At 41.7% G+C, this 23,402-nt stretch overlaps 1 protein-coding gene across 1 annotated transcript; it reads left to right on the top strand.

Moving 5' to 3' along the window:
- Positions 1 to 664: 664 nt before the first annotated feature.
- On the top strand, positions 665 to 23,000 carry ZPLD1 (zona pellucida like domain containing 1). Its single transcript, XM_038766388.1, has 10 exons — positions 665 to 770; positions 6,555 to 6,775; positions 10,310 to 10,491; positions 11,941 to 12,013; positions 14,513 to 14,610; positions 16,964 to 17,044; positions 17,420 to 17,591; positions 18,414 to 18,522; positions 21,693 to 21,722; positions 22,825 to 23,000. Exons 1-10 carry the CDS (start codon positions 665 to 667, stop codon positions 22,998 to 23,000), a joined length of 1,248 nt encoding a protein of 415 aa, XP_038622316.1.
- Positions 23,001 to 23,402: the final 402 nt, after the last annotated feature.

Genomic DNA, 23,402 nt, shown 5'->3' with positions numbered 1-23,402 from the left:
TATGGTCATTTCCTTCCATAGTACTTTTCTGTGATCCCCAGTGCTATCAGATAGCAACGTCTGGCCAGGTATATCAAGAAAAAGCAAAGACCAGGATAGAAGTAATTGTCTATGTAATTCCTGCTTTATCCAGATAATTATGCAGCCCTTGATGGACTTTTTGGTTTTCTTAATGGTATTTGTTAAGGGCTTACTATGTGCCAGGCACTGTACTAAGTGCTGGGGAAGATACAGGATAATCAACTTGGACACAGTCCCCGTCCCACAGGGGGCTCACAATCTTAATCGCCATTTTACAGAGGAGGTAATTGAGGCACAGAGAAGTGAAGTGACTTGGCCAAGATCACCCAGCAGATGAGTGGTGGAGCTGGGATTAGAACCTAGATCGTACCTAGTGCTCGATCACCAGACCATTCATTCATTCATTCAATCATATTTATTGAGCGCTTACTGTGTGCAGAGCACTGTACTAAGTGCTTGGGAAGTACAAGATGGCAACATATAGAGATAGTCCCTACCCAACAATGGGCTCACAGTCTAGAAGAAGACCATGCTGCTTCTCACTCTGAAGGGGTAAACCTAGCCAACGAAATTCCTGGTGTTTATGGCTAAACTTCTCACCGAGTACAGGTGATAACAGATTGATGTTTCCTTAGACTTTGCAATGGAACAAATATGGCTGCTGTTTCTGCTGATAACCAAGGTGTTTTCTGGAACTGCCCAATTCAACGGATATAACTGTGATGCCAGTCTCCATAGCAGATTTCCTGGTAAGTCTGAGTCAGCCAGTCCTACAGACTCCTTCAGAAGGAATGATTATGTTTGAATAGCAAACCTCTTAATAATATATGGAAAATTGTGTGGGGGGGTATAGAGACATGGTGGTAGGGCTCTTTGTAAAGGGGATATTAAGTGGTGAGGGAATTTCTCCAGTATTGCAATTTTCATCCCAATTACCATACAAAGTGTTCTTCACAGTTAATATTATCCTAATGGCTGCTTGCAGATTTATAAAATATTGGTCACTGGGTGGTAAAATGCGGAGAGGCAAGTTCATTCATACAGTTGCTTAATTAATGCTTTTTATTATAGAAAGTTAATTCACACTTACCATTGTGCCTTTTATATTACCAGATGTATTAAACAACTGTGGGAAAGTCAGTGGCAGATTATTGCCCAATATTAAGAAAATGAGGCCTGAATGAAATACTGATTAATAGTAGGCTACTTGACTCTGTTCTTGGAAATTGTTTTGGAATCTGCTATTTGCTCATGAAAATTTTTGTCTGCCTCTTCTTTTCACCAGTCCCCTCCCTTCCCTTCTCCAACCAGTTTGGGGGGTCTACCATATCTCCCCAAATAATCCACTTGGTGAGAAGAGACAAAATCTTGTATCTGCAGCAGCTGAACCTCTTGGCCGGGCCCATCGTCCTAGATTAGAATTCAGGGTTGAAATGGGCAGTTCTAACCAGGTTGTATGTTTGCTCTTGTCCTGGAACTTCAACGCTTTAATATACAGATGGGGATTTCTGCTGGTGCTAGAAATGGGACAAGATCGATATACTCCTTTGAAAAGAAATATCAATAAATATCGCTGAATAAGCACGCCACATCCACAAAGAAAAGGGCAATTAACAAGAATGCTGGCAAACCAAATCCAAATTTAATATCTATACATCCATTCTGCCTGTGGCATTCTCTCTCAACTTTTGGTTGATGAGGTCATCCATCATTCTGGCTCTGATCTACTTGCCACATAGGTGGAGAGCAAATTATCTCTTGAAAGGATTTTTACAGTGGAAAAAATCATACTTGACCCAAATCTTGCAGAAGGTAGCATTAGTTGCTAAACTCACTTGAACTGGAATTACTCCCTGAAGACTTTCTTGAGTCCATTCTTAAGATACTAACCTGATGCACAAACTAAACTGGTCATGGCTCAATCAATCATATTTATTGAGCATTTACTGCGTGCAGAGCACTGTACTAAGCTTGGGAGAGTACAATGAAACGGAGTTACTAGACATGTTCCCTGCCCACGATGAGTTCACAGTCTAGAGGACAAGGCTCAGTTCATTACTTCAACTTTGAACTAGCATTGTGTCCAATCCTGTCACTACTGTTGTGGTTGAGGTTCTTTTATTTGGCTTAGTATTAGTATTATTATGGTATTTGTTAAGCACTTACTAAATGCCAAGTACTGTTCTAAGCACCGGGGTAAATACAAGGTAATCAGGTTGTCTCACGTGGAGCTCACACTCTTAATCCTCATTTTAGAAATGAGGGAACTGAGGCCCAGAGAAGTGAAGTGACTTTCCCAAGGTCACACAGCAGACAAATGGCAGAGCTGGGATTAGAACCCATGTCCTTTGGCTCCCAAGCCTGTGCTCCTGCCACTAGGCCATGCTGCAGTGGTATTTATTAAGCACTTACTATGTGCACTGAACTAATCTAATTACTATGCTCTACTCTACTTACTACGAGCACTGAACTAAAGGGAAAGAATACACACATGGAAATTAGACATGGTCCCTGTCTTACAATCTTAGGTTCTCTCCTTCCCCACTGAGCCACTTTCTTTCGCCTCCCTTATTTCTGAACTACTTAGGGTGTAGAAGAATGGAGGAGAGATGAAAAACAGGTTAGGGGAAGTTAAAAAGTGTCAGAAAACCCCTCTGTCACAGGCACACTCAGTGAAGCTGTCTTCAGCCATTGAGAAACCCAATGTCAGATGTCGTGAGAAACGTAACAGGGAAAAGAAGTCATTCCCAGAGGAAAATGACAAGCACCAAGATCAACAGAGAAGTCTTCTAAATTCATATTGGTGGCAAATAAGAGAACAATCAATCAATGATATTTATAGAGTGCTTACTGTGTGCAAAGCACTGTTCATTCATTGTCATTCATATTTATTGAGTGCTTACTGTGTGCAGAGCACTGTACTAAGTGCTTGGGAGAGTACAGTACAACAATAAGCAGACCCTTTCCCTTCCCACAATGAGCTACAACACAAGAGAGTTGGTAGAGATATTCCCTGCCCCAGTGAACTTCTAACAGGCAAGGGATAAATCTCATATTCCTAATTCATAAGGTCCTAGGTAATCTGTGATTCAATTAATAGTTTAGGTGAAACATTTTAACTAGGCTATTCTAGGTGATCTTTGCATGTAGCAAAGATCAGAGGAGTCAGAGGACCTGGGTTCTAATCCTGCTCCACCCCTTATCTATTTAGTCTAAGTAGGAGGTAGAACAGGTATTAAATCTCCATTTTATTGAGGAAACTGAGCACAGAAGTTAAGTGACTTGCCCAAGGTCACACAACAAACAGTTGGCAGAGTCAAGATTAGAACCCAGGCCCTCTGATTCCCAGGCCTGTGCTCTTCCTACTAGATGGCATTGATTCATAGAACAAAAACAACCCTATCTGTACAATCTTTCGGTAATTCTTTCAGGGAAAGTGGATTTTGGGTCTCCAACTAAGAACAAATTGGAATGAAGAAGAGAAAAAGCAGAAGAGAAGAATGGAAATGGGCTTTTCTGAGTAAAGGGTCTATATAAATGCAAAGTAATGGGAGTAATGATAGAATAATACATTTGCTCCTTATGACCTCAGATGATTTATGCCATTAGATCTATTGTTTTTCATTTATGTCACTTGGCCTTCAGCCACAAAGCCACCGTGGTCTCATTTATTTGTGTTCACCTCATGTTCCTGAAACTTTGTTGGGCTCATCTGTCTCAGAAAAGCTCTTTATCATTTTCTGATGAAACAGGTAAAGGGAGATGAAATAGGAAATTGAGGATTTTCAAGAATAGAAAGGACATCATCATCCCAATTCTCTAATTTCAAAAAAATTCCCTAAATCAATATTTGACCCATAGACTCTAAAGATTGCTAAATTCTAAAAAAAAATATTGTCTCCATTGTTTTCAAAGAGAAGGAGCCCTGAGGATTGGGAGGAGAGAGTGAAATGAGAAAGAAGAGGGGAAAGAAGAGGAGGGGGAGGTAGGGGAACTAGGAAAATGGATGGGTTCTACCTTGGTTCTTCATCTGATGGTGGAGATTTGAATTTTAATAGATTTTTTTTCTCTGTGTATGTGTGTATGTATGTGTGTGCATGCATGCATCCTCTTCCCTTCTTTTCTGCTTGCTCCTCCTATTTTTCCTCTCATTCCCTTCTCTTGCATTGGGAACATTATGGCTTGAATTCCCCCTAAAGCAATTCATCTGTTCTCTTCCTTTCCCAACTCCCCTGCTCTCCAGGTGCACCCATACAGCGTAACTAGATGGGGTGTGAGTAGCATAAAGAGTGTTTGATTGGATTAGATGTGCCCGCCATAGCGAAGCAGTGTGGCTCAGTGGAAAGAGAACGGGCTTTGGAGTCAGAGGTCATGGGTTCAAATCCCAACTCCGCCAGCAAGTCACTTAACTTCTCTGGGCCTCAGTTACCTCATCTGTAAAATGGGGATTAAAACTGTGAGCCCCCTGTGGGACAACCTGATCACCTTGTAACCTCCCCAGCACTTAGAACAGTGCTTGGCACATAGTAAGCGTCTAAGAAATACCATAATTATTATTATTATGATCTGATCTAATATAACCCTAAATTGAAGGGATGTGTGACCTTGGCAAGTCACTTAACTTCTCTGGGCCTCAGTTCTCTCATCTGCAAAATGGGGATTAAGACTGTGAACCCCATGTGGGACAGGGACTGTGTCCAACTTGATTAGCTTGTATTTATCCCAGTGCTTAGTATAGTGCCTGGCACACAGTAAATGCTTTACAAATACTGAAAAAAAAAATGGTGCCACATCCATTAGCCTTCTTGGGACCTCCTACCACTCTTTGTGGGGGTTACAGTCATCATAGTTTGGGGACTCTATCACATAGATGGAAGTCAAGTCCACTCTGGGTTTGAGGTAGGGTGTAATGAATGAGGAAAAGTTTTGCCTATACAGGGAATAGGCATGTCAGTAGGTTAAGAGCTGGAAGCAGAAGAAGCCAGATCAAGTTGAGAGATGTGAGGAGGAAAACTGTAGTTTTTGGTTGTTTCTGCTGCTGCTGCTGCTGCCCTACTTTGTTTTGCTTTCTTTGTTTCTTGGGGGTTTTTGTTTATTTGTAGTAAATGCATTTACTGAGCCTCTTCTGATTGTAATCCACTATACTAATTTCTGGGGAAAGCACATGCATTCCCTGGCCATAAAGAGCTTCCTTCCTTCTTATTACCTACTTCTTCCCTTCCTTCTCCTCACCTCCAATCACCAGTTCCAGCCCCATTATTACGAATAATAATTGTGGTATCTTTAAAGTCTCTACTATGTGCTCAACACTGGGCTAAGCTCTGGGGTAGATTCATTCATTCAGTTGTATTTATTGAGCACTTACTGTGTGCAGAGCACTGTATTAAGCACTTGGGAAGTACAAGCTGGCAACATCTAGAGACGGTCCCTACCCAACAGTGGGCTCACAGTCCACTGTGATTAGTCATTCAAGGGAGATCATTCCGTTACTCTACAGACAACATTTCTGCACTGGAAAAGTAAAATGCAGTGTAACATTTTTAAAAGCCAGTAGATAAAACGGTCTGTTAAATTGTGAATGAGATAGAGGCCCAGGGCTTTCCTCTGGCAAAGCCAAGCCAGAGACAATTAACTGGATAATTCAAATATGCTTCCATCAGAAAATGGGCATTAGAGATGTTTTTATAAATGTGCACCATCTCAATTCCTTATTTTACTTACATTGGTGTCTGTCTCTCTTTCTAGACTGTAAGATCGTTGTGGGCAGGGAATGTGTCTGCCCACTCTGTTATATAGTTCTCTCCCAAGTACTCTGTATATAGTAAGCATTAGTAAATACCATCATTAATTGATTGATTTGGTACAGTGCTCGGCACTGATACGTTTTGAAGTATAGACCAAGTCGGAAACCAAGGATGTGGCTTCTACAATACCCGGTGGTCACTTGCTCCATCAGCAAACTCGTTACCGTCCATCAAAGAAATGTTTTATTGGCAACAAAGACTATGGCCTAGCTTTATTCTCTATTGGTGAGTTTCACCGTAACATTCTTTCCCATGAGAAATTCCTTCACCTCTCCTGTGAGGTTGTGGCAGATTAAAAAAATAAAACGGACAAACCATATAGGGGTGGTCCTTTTGAGTGGCAGTTTCTTCTTAATATAGCCAGGGAGGATTGATCCTAGAGACTTAATCAGACTGGAAAGGAAATCTTCCATCTTTAGGTAGATCCACACCAACAAAGTGTAGAAGCAAGGTCATTCTTGATTTTTTAGATTAACGTGAATTCAACTCACAATTTCACTTTGCCTCTTCACTTCCATTTCACTGTGGATATTTTTTTTAGTAGGAAAGAAAGATCTTTTCTGTCAGCTTTTCTTAAAAACTTGGATTTGGGGCTATCATGGGGCAGAGAAGATGAAAATGATTTCAATATATCAAAAAAATGAATCAACGGATGTCATTCTTTCATCCTCTACTCGGCTCATAGAATTCCCATGTTTCAACTTTGCTTTTCATCCACTTTCCTTGCAGCTGAAAGAGATATCAGTGTCTACTGCGGTGTGCAAGCCATCACAATGAAGATTAATTTTTGCACAGTTCTCTTTTCGGGTTATTCTGAAACAGATTTGGCGCTGAATGGAAAACACGGGGATTCCCACTGCAGGGGATTTATAAATAACAATACCTTTCCGGCCGTGGTCATATTTATCATCAATCTCAGCACCTTGGAGGGCTGTGGAAACAACTTAGTGGTAAGTATTCTCTGCAATTCTTTCATATCTAGGACAATAGCCGGGAAAAAGCCCATTTTTGTGACAAAATTTCAAGTATAATTTAGTTTCTCAGGAAAACAGTTCGAATAATACTGAATAGTCCTCATCTTTCTCCTCTGTAAGAGGCAAATGCACTGATATTCTTTCAACACCTCTTTTTATGGTACTTTGAAAAGCAGCATGTCCTAGTGGATAGACCCTAGATCTGGGAGTTAGAAGGACTCAGATTCCAATCCCGGCTCTGCTACTTGTCTACTGTATGACCTTGGGCAAGTCATTTCACTTCTTTAGGCCTCAGTTACCTCACCTGTTAAGTGGTGATTCTCATGTGGAATGTAGACTGTGTACAACCTGATTAACTTGTATCTGTCCCAGTGTTTAGTCCAGTGTCTTGCACAATAAGCGCTTAACAAATACCATAAATCAGTGGGTTTTAGCTAACTAGTTGAGAAGAAAGCTATTCTTCTATATTCGCCTGGCACACTGCATTCAGTTAGTGTGTACTGATGTGCTGGAATAATAATAATAATGATGATGACATTTATTAAGTGCTTACTATGTGCAAAGCACTGTTCTAAGCACTGGGGAGGTTGCAAGGTGATCAGGTTGTCCCACGGGGGGCTCACAGTCTGAATCCCCATTTTCCAGATGAGGTAACTGAGGCACAGAGAAGTAAAGTGACTTGCCCAAAGTCACACAGGTGACAATGGCGGGGCCAGGATTTGAACCCATGACCACTGACTCCAAAGCCTAGGCTCTTTCCACTGAGCCACGCTTGCTTCTCTCGAACCAAGTCACCTTAATGCATTGATGAGTATCTACATGGGCCCGGGAGCCCAAAGGGACCTGGGTTCTAATCCTGGCTTCACCATGTATCTGCTGGGTGACCTTGGGAAAGTCACGCCACTTCTTTGTGCCTCAGTTCCCTAATCTGTGAAATGGGGATTAAGAGTGTGAGCCCCATGTGGGACAGGGACTGTGTCCAACCTGATTAACCTGTATCTAGCCCAGTGCTTAGTACAGTGCCTGGCACTTAGTAAGTGCTCAACAAGTATCATTATTATTTACATAGTCTGTCTCTATAATAATAATAATAATAATAATAATTGCGGTATTTAAGCACTTACTATGTGCACTATCTCAATTCCTTATTTTACTTACATTGGTCTCTGTCTCTCTAGACTGTAAGATCGTTGTGAGCAGGGAATGTGCTCAACAAATATTATTATTTACATATTGTCAGTCTCTATAATAATAATAATAATTGCGGTATTTAAACCTTACCATGTGCACCATCTCAATTCCTTATTTTACTTACACTGGTGTCTGTCTCTCTAGATTGTAAGATCATTGTGAGCAGGGACTGTGCTCAACAAATATCATTATTATTTACATATTGTCTGTCTATAATAATAATGATAATTGCGGTATTTAAGCACTTACTATGTGCACCATCTCAATTCCTTATTTTACTTACATTGGTGTCTGTCTCTAGACTGTAAGATCGTTGTGAGCAGGGAATGTGCTCAACAAATATCATTATTATTTACATATTGTCAGTCTCTATAATAATAATTGTGGTATTTAAGCACTTACTATGTGCCAGGTACTGTATTAAGTACTGACGTAGATACAGGTTTATGAGGTTCGACCTAGTCCCTATCCCACATGGGGCTCACAGTCTCAATCCCCATTCTACAGATGAGGGAACTGAGGCACAGAGAAGTGCAATGACTCATCTAAGATCACACAGAGACAAATGGCGGAGCCAGGATTAGAACCCATAACCTTCTGGCTCCCAGCCCTGTGCTTTATCCACTATACCATGCTGCTTCTCTATAAGTAACTGATTCTTTTAATGTCACGTGTTCACTCCCAAGGGCCCAGGTCTGACTTGCTATGAAGAAATTAGGATAGAATCGTCTAAAAGGCACTATGTATGGCCGCTCTCCAAAAGACAAATCTGAGCTTCTTAAACATTCTTGGTTTCAGCTGCCCCATAGAGTTTGAGTCAGTTTAGGTGTCCTTTGAGGACAGCTCTTTTATGTATATATGTTTGGACGTATTTATTACTCTATTTGTACATATTTATTCTATTTATTTTATTTTGTTAATATGTTTTGTTTTGTTGTCCGTCTCCCCCTTCTAGACTGTGAGCCCGCTGTTGGGTAGGGACCGTCTCTATATGTTGCCAACTTGTACTTCCCAAGCGCTTAGTACAGTGCTCTGCACTCAGTAAGCACTCAATAAATGCGATTGACTGAATGAATGAATCCAGGCGTCAGAAAGGAAACGCTTGCACAGATTCTGCCTCTCAATGGCAGTAATGGCGGCATGTCACCCTATTGGAAACTACCCCAGAAATAGGCCAACTGGAGCACAACTGTCCTGCTGTCTTGTCACCTTGCCAAGATGGCCCGTAGGTAGACATGGTGCTGAACGCATGCCCCTGGGGATGGTTTAGGTCCACGAGGGATCATTGGCCCATGATAACCGCATGTGTACCACCATCCACTTAATGAAGTGTACACCACACACCACACTGGAACAACCTCTGTGGTTCCAGAAGGAGCAGGAGCCAGGCCTTTGCTAATTTACTCACAGCTCACGATACTCATATGCCACCAGAGATCACCCATGGAAACCAGTCGATTATTTATTTATTTATTTTACTTGTACATATCTATTCTATTTATTTTATTTTGTTAGTATGTTTGGTTTTGTTCTCTGTCTCCCCCTTTTAGACTGTGAGCCCACTGTTGGGTAGGGACTGTCTCTATATGTTGCCAACTTGTACTTCCCAAGCGCCTAGTACAGTGCTCTGCACACAGTAAGCGCTCAATAAATACGATTTGATTGATTGATTAACACACTCAATGACAGGAAATATTTGGGGATTTGCCCGTTCCCTGCCCTAGGCATCCCCGCTTCTGTCATTCTAGGGATTCTCTGGCATTGCCTGGGTTTAGGCAGCTAGTTGAGAAGGGGCAGGGTGGAGTCTCCAGCACTATCAACCAGGGACCCCTGAGACAATCATGCACGAGCATCACACATTTTGTGGCTACAGCTCCGTGTCTGCAGTCCAACTCTTTTCAGCTAATCAGTAAGAAGTGACAGAAAACCAAACACCTTTACCCGAAGAGCCTCCTTTCATTAGCTTGAACTTGTAAGCGCTTGCTTTGTGGCACTAAAGAATGCGTTGGTTTAGGATGCATCTTAAAATGAGGTTTGAGATTGGACCATGGAATTATGAAGCACTGAGTCAATTTCCAGAAAATTCAAGGCTCTGCTGTTTTGGAAGATTCAATTTTCAAACTGGCAGTTCACGATATTCAAATGTACTGGAAATGACTCAAATCTCTACTTCCCTTGTCTATAACAACAAGGCCTAGGTTTTCTCTGTCTCTCTCAAACACAAGCCATCTGATTTCTGTTCTGTAAAGGACGGTTGAGTAATTGTTTCCAAAATCCATCTGTGGCCACCCTTAAGGATTCTTGGGTGGTTTCCAACAGGTTTCTTCAGTTCCGGGACTCAGTGCCTATGGAAACACAACAACCGTACAAATAGGCAACATTTCGGGATATATTGACACCCCAGACCCAGCTGCGATAATCAGCTACCTGCCAGGACTTCTGTACAAATTTAGCTGCAGCTATCCACTGGAATATCTGGTCAACAACACCCAGCTTGCTTCGTAAGTCGGTATTTTGTGTTGGTTGCTTAGTTCTCTCTAAGTGTGAAAGGGTCAAGAGACCTCACCCTCTTCACTCTCCCCTGTCCTTTAAACTCAGTTTGATCCTGTTGACTTCACCTGTTGCTGGTTCTAAACTAGCACATCCTCTTGATAATTTGAGGCCCCCAAATACTCAACGTCTTCAATTACTCCAGTCAGTTCAAGTCAGAAGTCAACTGGAATATTGTCAGTTCTCTTACAGTGCTGGGGTTGTGATTCTGAAGAACCTCAAGTTCACAAAAACTCATTCATTCAATTGTGTTTATTGAGCACTCTCTGTGTGCAGAACACTGTATTAAGCGTTAGGTAGAGAACAATACAATAGGTAGACACCTTCTCTGCCCATCACAAGCTTACAGTCTCTTCGTATTCCTTCATATTTCTTCTTTCTTTCATTTCTTTCTTCATATTTAGTTTCTTCAAATTTCTATCCAGACATTCTTGGGCTATGGGAAGATTATTTTCCAATTTTGCCATCATGTTCTATAAGCATAATGAAAACAGAATTTATCAGAATAATTCTTTGGTTCTGAATTAGATGGTGAATTAGCTAGAGTAGTCCTAGACCATGCAACCTGGGACTGCCATATTCAAGAGCTGGCCCTATTGGGCCCTGTTTTTTGGTGTAAGTGGCTGTATTCCTGATGCCATAGGAAAATCCAATTTTCCTCTCCTGAGGAAACCTGGGGGCCGAATTTCTTGGGCTGTCTCCAATCCGGACTCCTCTCTGTGGGAGGGAAGGCCAGAATCAATGCTTCTAGGCCAGAGTCATCGGCTCTTGGGGTGTTGAGTCCATAGAACAATAATCAATTCCCTCCAGTTCAGCCATTAGTTCTCAACCACACAGAAATGCAATTTCCCCTCAGCTGAGGATTGTGAAAAAGACTGAGAGGACAGAGTTTGCCTCTAAGTGGGTGAAAAGGAGAATATATGAGTGGATGGAGCAGGAAAGTGAGAAAGGAGGTAAAAGAAAGGAAATTGTGACAGGGATATGAGTTATGTCAAGATTTATGACAAGCCTCCGAATGTGTTGCTTAATCCAGTGGCGAATTGTTCTTCTCCCATGAAAAACTACTTACCACAGGCACATTTAAATTCTGCGTGAAAGGCAATCTTTGTGCAGGGCAATATACAAAGTTTAATGCATGGAAACAAATGCTCTAGGCATGGAAACACCACTGAGAACCTGTTCCTTCACACAACTCTGCTCCCTTTCTAGTTATTTACCTGGTCCTGTTATTTATCCTGGTCCTGGTCTCATTAAAGTCAGTCAGGCTTATTTATTTATTTATTTCCCCACACATTCCTTTTTTGCGGAACTTTATTACCCAGAACATAAAATTCACTTCTCGCTGAAAGTTCTAGTATAAAATCTCTTCAACTGGTTTCCTCTTTTCGATTGCACATTAGGTCTTCTGCGGCTATATCTGTGAGAGAGAACAATGGTACGTTTGTCAGTACTTTGAATCTCCTGCTGTACAATGTAAGTAGGAAAGGTAAAGGGCTTTATTTATACGTCATCTGATATTCACCTTTTCTCTAAGGTTTATTCTGTATACTGCCAGGTTTGGTTATCAGGAGGTGGGGGGAATCCTTAAATAAATCCACCTGAATTCAACTCTAGCTGGTCAAACTGCATGGATCTTGAAGATGAAGAGGTGCTGCAGAGACCAAAGCATTTCCTCTCCTTATGAATGTGTTTCTAATCAGATCCCATCAATTTGATTCTATAAATTTACAAGAAGTATCTTACCTCTCTGTTGATCGAACAGGGGCCATTAATCTATTTCTTAGCTCACCCAACTAGAAACTTTTTGAAATATTGGATTTTTGAAAGGTAAAAAATGTAAGGAAAACATAAAAATGATACTTCTTAGGAGGTAGGTTTGGTGCTTAAATGTGGTCATCTTTTCAATATGAGTGTTTAGTCATGGACAGTTCTTTCACAACTGATATAATTTGAATTGATTACACTGCGTTATCTAAACTTTCTCATGTAAAATGGACATTTGTGAAGAAATGTGAAAAATACATGGATTTCTATTTATAACAGCCACATTAATCCCCAAAATGATATTTTCATGTTGATTAAAAATTTTTATTCATACATTTTAAAGGCCTGATTTAAATATCAACTTTTCAATCTATCAAGAATCATTTTGGTAAATTATGAATCTGATTTTTGCATTATTATTCATGTCATCATGGCACCGAGTTGTAATTCAGGCAACTGATTTAAAAGTCAGGGCTTTATACTTGGAGTATAATGAGCTATAAATATTGAAGTACACCATTTTCCAAAGGCTTTAAAAAATCTTGTTTATAAGTTCATATTCTGACACCACAGAGTTCCTAAAAAAAAAAAACACACAAAAAAATTAAAATGTGTTGGGATGAAGATTGCATTTCTGTTATTTTCAAACCATCTTTACAGTGGAGAAGCTGCCAAGTTATTTAGACTAAAGGTTCAGTAAATTTGGGTCAAACCCATTTGTGAATGAGAGGAAATTTCACAGTGTTAAGGAATAGCATTTATATCAATTCTCCCAAATGAAAAAAAATTACTTTCAAATTGGCTCCTATTTTCAAAGTGTTTGGGATAGAGGTTTAGAGGACCAAAACAGATTTGGGAAAGTTAAAATGGTAGTAAAGTGAGTTATTTTTCTAGAAAAAGTGAGCAGAGATGTCCCAAACCACAATTCATTGCACTAGAAAAGGGCTGGTGTATTCTTTGGCTTTGTGGTTACTAGGTCAAATATCAGCTTTTAACTTCCGTTGGAGCAAGTGTGTGACACACAAAATTGTCAGAGTGTGGATCTACCTTGCATTTGAGAAGCAGAATTTTCCTTTATAAAGTAGCCCTGTACATCCATTTGAAACCCTCTAGACATCTGTGAGAATTGTGTACTTTATACAATATTTGCTTAAATGGGTGAAATTATGATGGTCTTCTGTTCTCCAAATGGTTGCTGACTCCAGAGAAGCTCTGACCCAATCTATACAATTTTTGCTTTACCAGGAGTTGTGAAAGTGGAGACAGAGGGGATGATAAGGTGGGACTAGATTATGGGTTTCTGGTACCTGCAGGACCCAGAGCCTGTTTAGGTAGCAGGCGTGCTTGGAATATTTCTAAGGAAATATTCTGAGTCAGTGATTCTCAGAAACCCACCCATGAGTTCTTAATCAACCAGTGGTATTTATTGAGCACTTACTGCATGCAGAGCACTATGCTAAGCGCTTGGGAAAGAACCTCATAATAGAGTGGATAGATACAACTCCGTCCCTCAAGGAGCTGACATGGGTTGCTGAGACTTAGTGGTATCCCCTTAAAGACTACCACTGAATTATTGCCTGCCTCTAAGATTGACCCGGTCCTGAATTGATATGCTGAGCACAACGTTCTTCCTAATGGGAGAGTGAGATGGTCTATAACTTGTAGGCCCCACAAAACACTTTTGGGAGGAAGGTAAGAAGCAGCTTAGCCTACTGGAAAGAGTACAGGTCCGGGAGCCAGAGGACTTGGGTATTATTATTATTACGATGTTTGTTAAGCACCTAGTAGGTGTCAAACACCGTTCTAAGTGCTGGGGTAGATACAAGTTTGGATACAGTCTCTGTCCTGCATGGGACTCACAATCTAAATTGGAGGGAGAACTTGTTTTCTGGGGCACTTGGACAAGTCTCTTAACTTCTCCAAGCCTCAGTTACCTCAGCTGTAAAATGGGGATTAAATCCTCCTCCCTCCGACGTAGACTGTGAGCTCTTTGTGGGGCAGGAATTATGTGCAACCTATTTCACCTCCTAAGATGATTGTGTTTGGCCCTGGCCTGGAGGCTAGAGAAAATGTCTAGATGACCTCAGAATCCCTAGGTGTAGCACACTTCTGCCAAAGAAATGAGTAGACATTTTGCAATTCTATCACCGTTTTGCTGTCAACTGATGCTGTTGTGATATCTGATGGGGTTTTTTGTTTTATAACCAGGATTCAACCTACAGTCAGCAACTGATTATCCCCAGCACAGGATTACCTTTGAAAACCAAAATCTTTGCGGCAGTGAGAGCCACCAACTTGGATGGCAGGTATTGTTGAACTCCTATTTTTGTTGGTTGAAAAATTATGCTTCCCTCAAGCCTCATGCATCATAAAACCAGCTTATGAATTTTGATTTCAATTTATAAATTGCATTCCCCTCTGGGAATGTGAACAAATAGAAACAACAAATTATAACGGAATAAACATTGATGAGAATAGTAACAGTATTTATTGAGCACCTACAGTGAGCAGAGGACTGCTTCAGGCATTTGAGGAGCACACAGAAAATGTGATTCCCTCCCTTCATAGAGAGGGAATCACAGTCTCTTCTGGGTCTTCTAAAATTTCTGACTCCACTCACTGCCTTGGGAAACTCACCAGCTATCCTTGTTACCACTTTTATGTGGATGACTCCCAAATCTACATATGCAGCCCTGACTTTCCATCTAGTGACCCCATTCCTCCTCTTCTGAATTTTCCCATTTCTGGTGATACCACCATCCCAGTCTTAGAAGTCTGCAATCTTGGTGTCATTCATGACTCCTTACTCCCTTTCATCTTCAAGCAACTAAGAATTACTGCTGATTCTTTACCTACCTCATCTCTCAGGTTTGCCCCCTCCTCTCCATCCATCTCCTCTGGTCCAGATTTTTGTCATATCCTGGATTATGCTATATGCTACTGCCCAGATCATCTTGAAATAGTCCTTGGCAGACATATCTGTCCATTCCTCAAAAGCCTCTAAAGGCTTCTCATCTTCCTGTGCTTAGTACAGTGCCTGGCACATAGTAGGTGCTTAACAAATGCTGCAATTATTATTATTAATTATTCCACCTCAAGCAAAAACTCACTATTGACTTCAATGCTCTTCTCCAGCTTTTTCTGCCTTACTCTCTACCTGCCACTATTTGCAAATCTTTTCTATCTCCCCAGTTAGAGTTTAAACTCTTTTTGTTGCACTCTTTTAAGTACTTGGTATAGCACTTTGCCCTCAATAGGCCCACAACAAATATCACTGATGGACTGTTTGATAACAAAGACATCAGAGTTCCATTTTATGTTTCTATAAGGAAGAGAGAGATTCAAAATGGCAGGTTGAAGAAGAAAGGAATAATTAAAATATAAGCCTAGAACCTTACTGGGTTCAGGCCGGAATTGTTCAAATTGAGAACAGAATTCCAAAGATGAAGGTCCTGTCTAAAAACCTCAGTGCTTTAAACCTGGGCAATTACAGTAGGACCAGTTTAATCAATCAGTGGTATTTATTGTTTACTGTGTGCAGCGCACTGAACTACTCACTTGGGAGAATACAATTTTACAGAGTTGGTAGACACTTTCTCTGCCCACAACAAGCTTACAGTCCAGAGGGGAAAATTTTCATTGCCTTGAGATTCAAGATGGATATAGTGGGGACAAGACATATCTTTTCACCCAACATGACTAAATATGAATCAATATATTCCAATCACTGAAATGAACCCAGCTCCAATTTTAGCGAAAAGTCTAGCCACCATTGTTTGACAAATCACCTGCTCAGGCTGTGAGCTATCAACAGCAGCCTCCTCCCCGCAGTCCACCTTAACACAGGGACCTAGTTCTTATACGATAAACTCCAGTCTGATATGGGTGGGAATTATGGTCAAATTTATGTCAGTCTGGTTAGTATTCCATTAATGTCCATCCACTTCTCTTGGGGTTTGAATGGGTGGGGATGGGTTGCATGGGTACAGAACAGTTGAGCCGTAATGGTGTATTCATAAGCATGTTAACACAAATCCCCTGTGTTACCTAATAATAATTGTGGTATTTGTTAAGCTAAAAAACGTGGCTATAAGCTAATGGGGCTGGACACAGTCCCTGTCCCACTTGGGGCTCACGGTCTTCATCCCAATTGTACAAATGAGGTAAATGAGGCACAGAGAAGTGAAGTGACTTGCCCAAGATCGCACAACAGAAATGTGGCAGGGCTGGGATTAGAAGCCTTCTGACTTCCAGATAGGCCGTGCAATCAGAACATGATCAGTCACAGATGAACATCTTCTACACACCAATATGGTGTTTCCCAAAATAAAACATCTCAGAAATATTCATAGTTGGGGGCAAAATCATTTTAAATACTTGGATTCAGATTAAGACTCTTAACCAATAAGAAACATCTCCAATCAGTCAAACAATCATATTTATCGAGCCCTTACTTTGTGCAGAGAACTGTACTAAGCGCTTGGGAGAGTATGAAGTAGCAGACGCATTTCTGCCCACAATGAGCTGAACAGAAAATTGCTAGGAATTTACTCTTCAGGTCAGGATGTTGGCTGTTTTTTGGGCTGCATTTTATCTGTCCGATAATGATTGCCCCCAAAAGTGGATCTGATACTAGATCATGTTTTCCTGCTCATATAGATGGAACGTGTTGATGGATTACTGCTACACCACTCCATCCGGAAACCCCAATGATGACGTCCGCTATGACCTCTTCTTTAGGTGGGTACTCCTTCAGCCTGCCAGGTTGGACAGAGTCCCTGGCCCACATGGGCCTCAGAGTCTTAATCCCCATTTTGCTGAGGCACAGAGAAATTAAGGTCACCCAAATTAAGGTAAGCGGCAGAGCCGGGATTAGAACTCAGGCTCTCCGACTACCAGGCCTGTCTTCTTTCCACGAGGCCCCGCTGCTTCTCTAACAAAGCAGGTTGGGACATCCCTAAATGAAATCTGGCATCTTGTCTTTTAGCTTCTTAGTAGGCTCTTTGAAATAAATGAGCTTTAATTGAGGATGTGCGCTGCTGTTTTTGAAAGAAATGAATGGTGAGTTCCTGATCCCGCATGACAGTCCCTGTCTCCATGCTTTCGAAAATGCAGCTGCAACAAGGACCCTCAGACGACCATCATCGAGAACGGCAAGAGCCAACTAGGACGGTTTTCTTTCGAAGTGTTCCGCTTTGTGAAACACAAAAACCAGAAAATGTCCACCGTCTTCCTGCATTGCGTGACCAAGCTTTGTCGAGCAGATGACTGCCCCTTGCTCACTCCTGTAAGTGCCCAGAGGGCTTTTCAAGAGTTTCCACTCCAGATCCGTAAAGGCCAAGGGCTCACCTAAGGCTGACAATCGGCTTCCAAATGGAATATTTAAGGCTACTATTTTCCATGACTCTTTCTGTTCTTCAGGTTCCGGCTTGGACTCAATGGTCAGTGCAGATCAACATAGGTGTTTTTATTTTATTTTTTGGTATTTGTTAAGCACTATGTGTAGTTGTAGTATTTGTTAAGCACTTACTATGTACCTGTCTGGGGTGGATACAAACAAATCGGGTTGGACACAGTCCTTATACCAAATGGGGCTCACAGTCTTAATCCCTATGCTATAGATGAGATGACTTGAGGCCCAGAGAATAATAATAATAATAATGATGGCATTTGGTAAGTGCTTACTATGTGCAAAGCACTGTTCTAAGCGCTGGGGAGGATACAAGGTGATCAGGTTGTCCCATGTGGAGCTCACAGTCAGTCTCCAGGCACATAGAAGTTAAGTGACTTACCCAAGGTCACACAGCGGACAAGTGGCAGAGTCAGATTTAGAACTCAGTTCCTTCTGATTCCCAGACTCGTGCTCTATTAGGTTATGTTGCTTCTCTGAAGGTTCTTGCTCCAATTTTAGTGACTGGATTTATAAAGGTTTGGGGCAAAAGGAAGGAGACAGACAGAGGCCATTTTGCGATGGGAAGATAGTGGAAACCTGAGCCATGAACAGAAAGGAAAATCCTGTGGAAGCTTGATGCGCAGTAATTACCTCCCAGAAGCACGCATGCTCCACCTGGGTAGAAGGAAGTCATTTCCGTTTTCATTAACACTTCAGATCTGCAGTCACCGAGAAAGGAGAGATGCGGGTAGGAAAACCACATGGAGTCCCCAGAGTTCTTCGGGAAGTGCTGTTATCACCGCTGGACCCATCATCACTCGCAGCGGTAAGACTCATCCAGCTTTTCTGTGTAGATTCCAAATTTCCAAACTTTAATCTGCAAATGGTCCCAGCGATAGGCCTCCCTTTTCTTTCCATTTCATGAATTCATTCACTCATTATCCTTCCCACCCTTTTTGAAATGAAAATAACACAAAGCAACCAAAGTTCAGAACTAACTCACGTTGATGAGTATCCCTAATCACCCCACTGTGACCCTGTTTCATAAATTGTTTATTCATAATAACAATAATAATAATGTTGATGAAATTTAAGTGCTTATTATGTGCCAAGCACTGTTCTAAGCAATGGGGAAGATTATAAGGTAATCAGATTGTCCCACGTGGGGCTCACAGTCATAGTTCCCATTTTACAGATGAGGGAATTTAGGAAGAAGTGAAGTGACTTGCCAAAGACCACACTGCAGACAAGTGGCAGAGCTGGGATTAGAGCCCATGTTGTTTGACTCCCAAACTCATGGTTTTTCCATGAAGCCACGCTGCTTCTCAATAATAATGAAAATAAAGGTAACTGTTAAGTGCTCACTATGTGCCCAGCGCTGAGGTAGATATAAGGTAATCAGATTGGACACAGTCCTTGTCCCACACGGGGCTCACCGTCTCAGTCCCCATTTTACAGATGACGTAACTGAAGCCCAGAGAAGTTAAATGATTTACCCGAGGTCATACAGCAAACATGGGGGAGCCAGGATTAGAACCCAGGTCCTTCTGGCTCCCACGTCTACGCTCTATCCACTAAGCCATGTGGCTTCTCAATATTAATATTAGTGTCTATCTCTCTAGATTTAAGTTCCTTGGGGGTACTTTCTCAGATGCGTAGCGCAGCACTCAGTCAGGGCTCAATAAATATGTGTTGACTGAGTGATCATTTATCAGTAGATTTTAGATTTATCAAGCTGCTTTAGAGAGCAGCCTGGATCAGTTGAAAGAGCACGGGTTTTGAAGTCAGAGGTCTTGGGTTCAAATCCCACCTCCGCCAATTGTCAGCTGGGTGACTTTGGGCAAGTCACAACTTCTCTGGGCCTCAGTTACCTCATCTGTAAAATGGGGATTTAGACTGTGAGCCCCCCATGGGACAACCTGATCACCTTGTAACCTCCCCAGCACTTAGAACAATGCTTTGCACACAGTAAGCACTTAATAAATGCTATTATTATTATTATTATCAGTAATGGTTGAGCACTTATTCCGTGGAGTGTTGGGCTCTGGCTGTTTACTACCCACAGAGCACTGGACCGGTCTGAAGGGGGATATCAGAGCAGGGAGATTTATCTTCCAATTCTGGCTTCCAAGTGACCTGTGGAATTGATTTCCAGGGGAATATCCCATCCCTTCTTCCTCGCCACACACACACATTCTTCTTCCACATCATTGTTCCAACTGAGGGGCTTTCCAGGAAGATGATTAGAAGCTGTTCCAATTCTAGTGCCTATGTGCTTAATCTGCTTTTTCTGGTGCATCTTCCAAGTGTGGGGCACCGAGGAGATTTTTCCGAAAACCAAAAAACGAGGGACCTGAAAGAAAGGTCACTCAATCATATTTATGGAGCACTGACTGTGTGCAGAGTACTGCACTAAGCGCTTGGGAGACTACAGTATGACAGACATAGTCCTTGCCCACAGTGAGGTGATGGGAGCCAATCTGAGAGACCTCTCTCAACTCCCAACCCATTCCTGCCTCACTAATTGGATGCACATACCAAACGGCCTGCTCTGCAGGTTCAGTGTGTTTTAGAGTCAAATCCTCAGGCAAGGGTTCTACTAAATATCTTAGTAGTAATAGTTGTTATTTAGGTGATTTCTGCATGCGGAGACTGTGAGCCCACTGTTGGGTAGGGACTGTCTCTATATGTTGCCAACTTGTACTTCCCAAGCACTTAATATAGTGCTCTGCACACAGTAAGCACTCAATAAATATGATTGATTGATTGGGAGAAAATACACAGGTAAGAATTAAACAGTGGCCCTGTCTCTCTTGGGGCTCCCAAGCTAAATTTGGGAAGTAGTTAGTGGATAGAGCAGGAGCCTGGGAACCAAAAGGATGTAAATTCTAATCCCAGCTCTGCCACTTGTCTTTTGGGTGACCTTGGACAAGTCACTTCACTTCTCTGTGCCTCAGTTACCTCATCTATAAAATGGGGAATAAAGCTGTGAGCCCCGTGTGGAACAGGGACTGTGTCCAACTTGATTATCTTATATCTACCCCAGCTCTTAGTCCAATGGCTAGTACATAGTAAGTGCTTAAATACCACAATTATTAAAATGTTTTGAGGGTCTTTCCCCATCCCAACTTATAAAAATGAACAAATTCAGATCCATTGGAGGCATTTGGGCAATAGCCTGAAGGCTCCTCGTCCCCAGCATCTGGATGAGTTTGGAAAACCTGACACCTCTAAGACCTCTGCTCCAAAATGAGGAAAGCAGTAATATTTCCCAGGTGGCACTCCTTTGAAACATTTCCAGGCTCTGACAGAGAGGAAAAACCAACGAGTGACTTGCTCTGAGCCTCCACTTACTTCTGAGCCACCACCAGCAGTCTTGCCAAGTAAAGAGGAAATACAAATGAAGATAATCAAGCTGGTTTCATTATGGGACATCAGAGGTGAACAGAGAGAGATGGGAGGGAAAAAAATGCTTCCTTACTTAATCTAGGGTCATGACGTCAAGTAGCCCTTAAGCTTTGAATAACACATTTTAAATGGCAAAATGAGATAGAAACTCTCAACGGGGCTATTTATTTCATTTGGTCATTACATGAGGGCACGTCTGTGCTGAACTAAGGGTAGTAATTTTACAGAATAGGGTAGAAAAAGTTGTCACCCCTTTCAAATAAGCAGACACTAATTGATGACTATTTTTCTAGTAGTATAAAAAATGACATAGTAATAGCCACATTAAAAAATGAAAGAATGTCATTCAGTTAATGGAATGAGGGGGCCTGACAGTTGAAGAAACGGGTAAAGGGTAGCCAGCATGAGTGGAAGAAGAAAGAGTAAATGGATCTCAGGATGATATAAGTTTGTCCTGTTGGAACTTCCCCATGTTTTCTCAAGTCAGGTTCAACTATTCTGAAGGAGGCTGTTGAGGAAGGAAGGGATAATAGGAGTTAAAGGCTCAGACATAATGTTAATAATGCAACTTTTTTTTCTTTTATTCAGATGAGACACCCACCAACAATTCACAGCTTGGTAAGTTGATCTAGATTTAAGAAATGCATCAGAAGGGTTGTATTGGAGCTGTGGAGGGACAGGGACAAATTTTATTCAAATCTTCATTTCACATTCTCTTACGTAGACTGAGGTCCACGTGGGACAGGGACTGTGTCCAATCTGATTAAGTTGTATGTAGCCCAGCTCTTAGTACAGTGCAAGACATGCATTAAGTGCTGAACACATACCATTAAAAAAACAAGGATATCAGTTACCCAAGGAAACTCCAGACATCTTACGGAGTGGGGAGCAGTGTGATTTAGCAGGAAAGAAATTATGGCTTATTTTAAAATGATCAAACCTCTCAGATAAAAAAAATTCTAAATGCATGTTGATTCCATCATAGAAATATTCATTATTAATCTCACAATTGTGTCACATTGACTTACGTAGGTGGAGGCAAAAATGGGATCGATACTTAAAATTGACTTTGATCAATCAATTGCTAGAATTCACTGAGCTCTTACTGTGTGCACAGCACTATACTAAGCACATGGGGGATTAAAATACAACAGAGTTGGCAGAACCGTTCTTGATCCACAATAAGCTTACAACCCAGAAGGGGAGACAGGTATTAATATAAAAGAATATTAAGGCTTAGGCACTTTGGCAGTGAAAATGTTAATAATAAAAATATACCAAAAAAAGTTGAAGGTTTGTGGGGTTAACATTATAAAAAAAGTGATTTGGGGAGATAAACTGGGACAAGTTAGGATAGACCTTAAAAATCCCTTACCCTGGCTGTGTTATGTCTCGAGAATCCTGAGCTGCTGTGTTCGTTACCTTGAAAAAAGGTCAGCATTTTGTCTGTCCTGGTGGCATTTTACTGAATGAAACTTAAATCAAGTGTCTAAACCTTTATAGCGAGCCACCGCGGTGAGTCAGAAAATCTTTTATACCCTGTTTGGGTCGCCCCTCCCGGCAAATGAAAAGTGTCATTGTTATTAAGGTCAGGTTCAGCTCCTGAGACGTTAGTAGCTCTCTGCAGGAGGACACCTGTAATGAACAACTTCATGACTCTCGGGTGATGGGAAAAAGAGAACGGGGCCCTTACATCTCTGTGTGTTTTGCTCCTCTGCAGGCTCTGCGAATGGACCTCCTTTCCAACTGAATCCTTTGACCAGTGCTCTGATATCAGGAATCATTATTTTGGGAGTCCTAAGCTTTTCCCTTTTCATTTACTCCCTGGCTCTCTTGCACAGGAAGGATCCCACCAGGTTTGTTTTGGACGGTATAAGAAACCCAGTGTTTGACTAACTGCCACGGTCACCTTGAGCCCTGGAGATCGCCTTGCTTGTCTGCGACGCGATCAATTCCACGCCAAGGCAGGGTTTGGTCAGAATCGAATGTTCACTCTGAAACTGTAGTCTAGCTAGGCTTCGTTCTGTAGATGGTAATGGTGGTGCCAGTGAGCGCATTTAGGCTGTTGCTAGTGGCATGTGTGTATAGGGGATCAGACCTCTCTCCCTCCATCGCACGGAGTCGTCCTTCCGTGAGTCGAAACGGCAGGACTTGAACTGGATGGGATCCGCCCAGTTCTGACACCTTTCTGTTTTTGAGATCTAGTGTTTCTTGGTTGGATTTGGGGTGAAGAGCTGGGAAATATACCTACATCTGAGGAAGGGAGTCTGATACCTCCATTTTCCTTAGAATGAAAAT

This window comes from Tachyglossus aculeatus, chromosome 24, assembly GCF_015852505.1.
Source record: "Tachyglossus aculeatus isolate mTacAcu1 chromosome 24, mTacAcu1.pri, whole genome shotgun sequence".
Lineage (NCBI taxonomy): Eukaryota > Metazoa > Chordata > Mammalia > Monotremata > Tachyglossidae > Tachyglossus > Tachyglossus aculeatus.
The sequence above is the reverse complement of the archived record's forward strand: the minus strand, read 5'-3'. Positions and strand labels throughout refer to the sequence as shown.

What these genes read in the sequence shown, in the direction of transcription:
- ZPLD1 (XM_038766388.1), top strand. Translation starts at nt 665, where the DNA reads ATGGAACAAATATGGCTGCTGTTTCTGCTGATAACCAAGGTGTTTTCT. An exon ending in AACAACACCCAGCTTGCTTC is followed by an intron (nt 10,492 to 11,940) that starts GTAAGTCGGTAT and finishes ATTGCACATTAG; the next exon opens with GTCTTCTGCGGCTATATCTG. An exon ending in ACTGCCCCTTGCTCACTCCT is followed by an intron (nt 17,592 to 18,413) that starts GTAAGTGCCCAG and finishes TTAACACTTCAG; the next exon opens with ATCTGCAGTCACCGAGAAAG.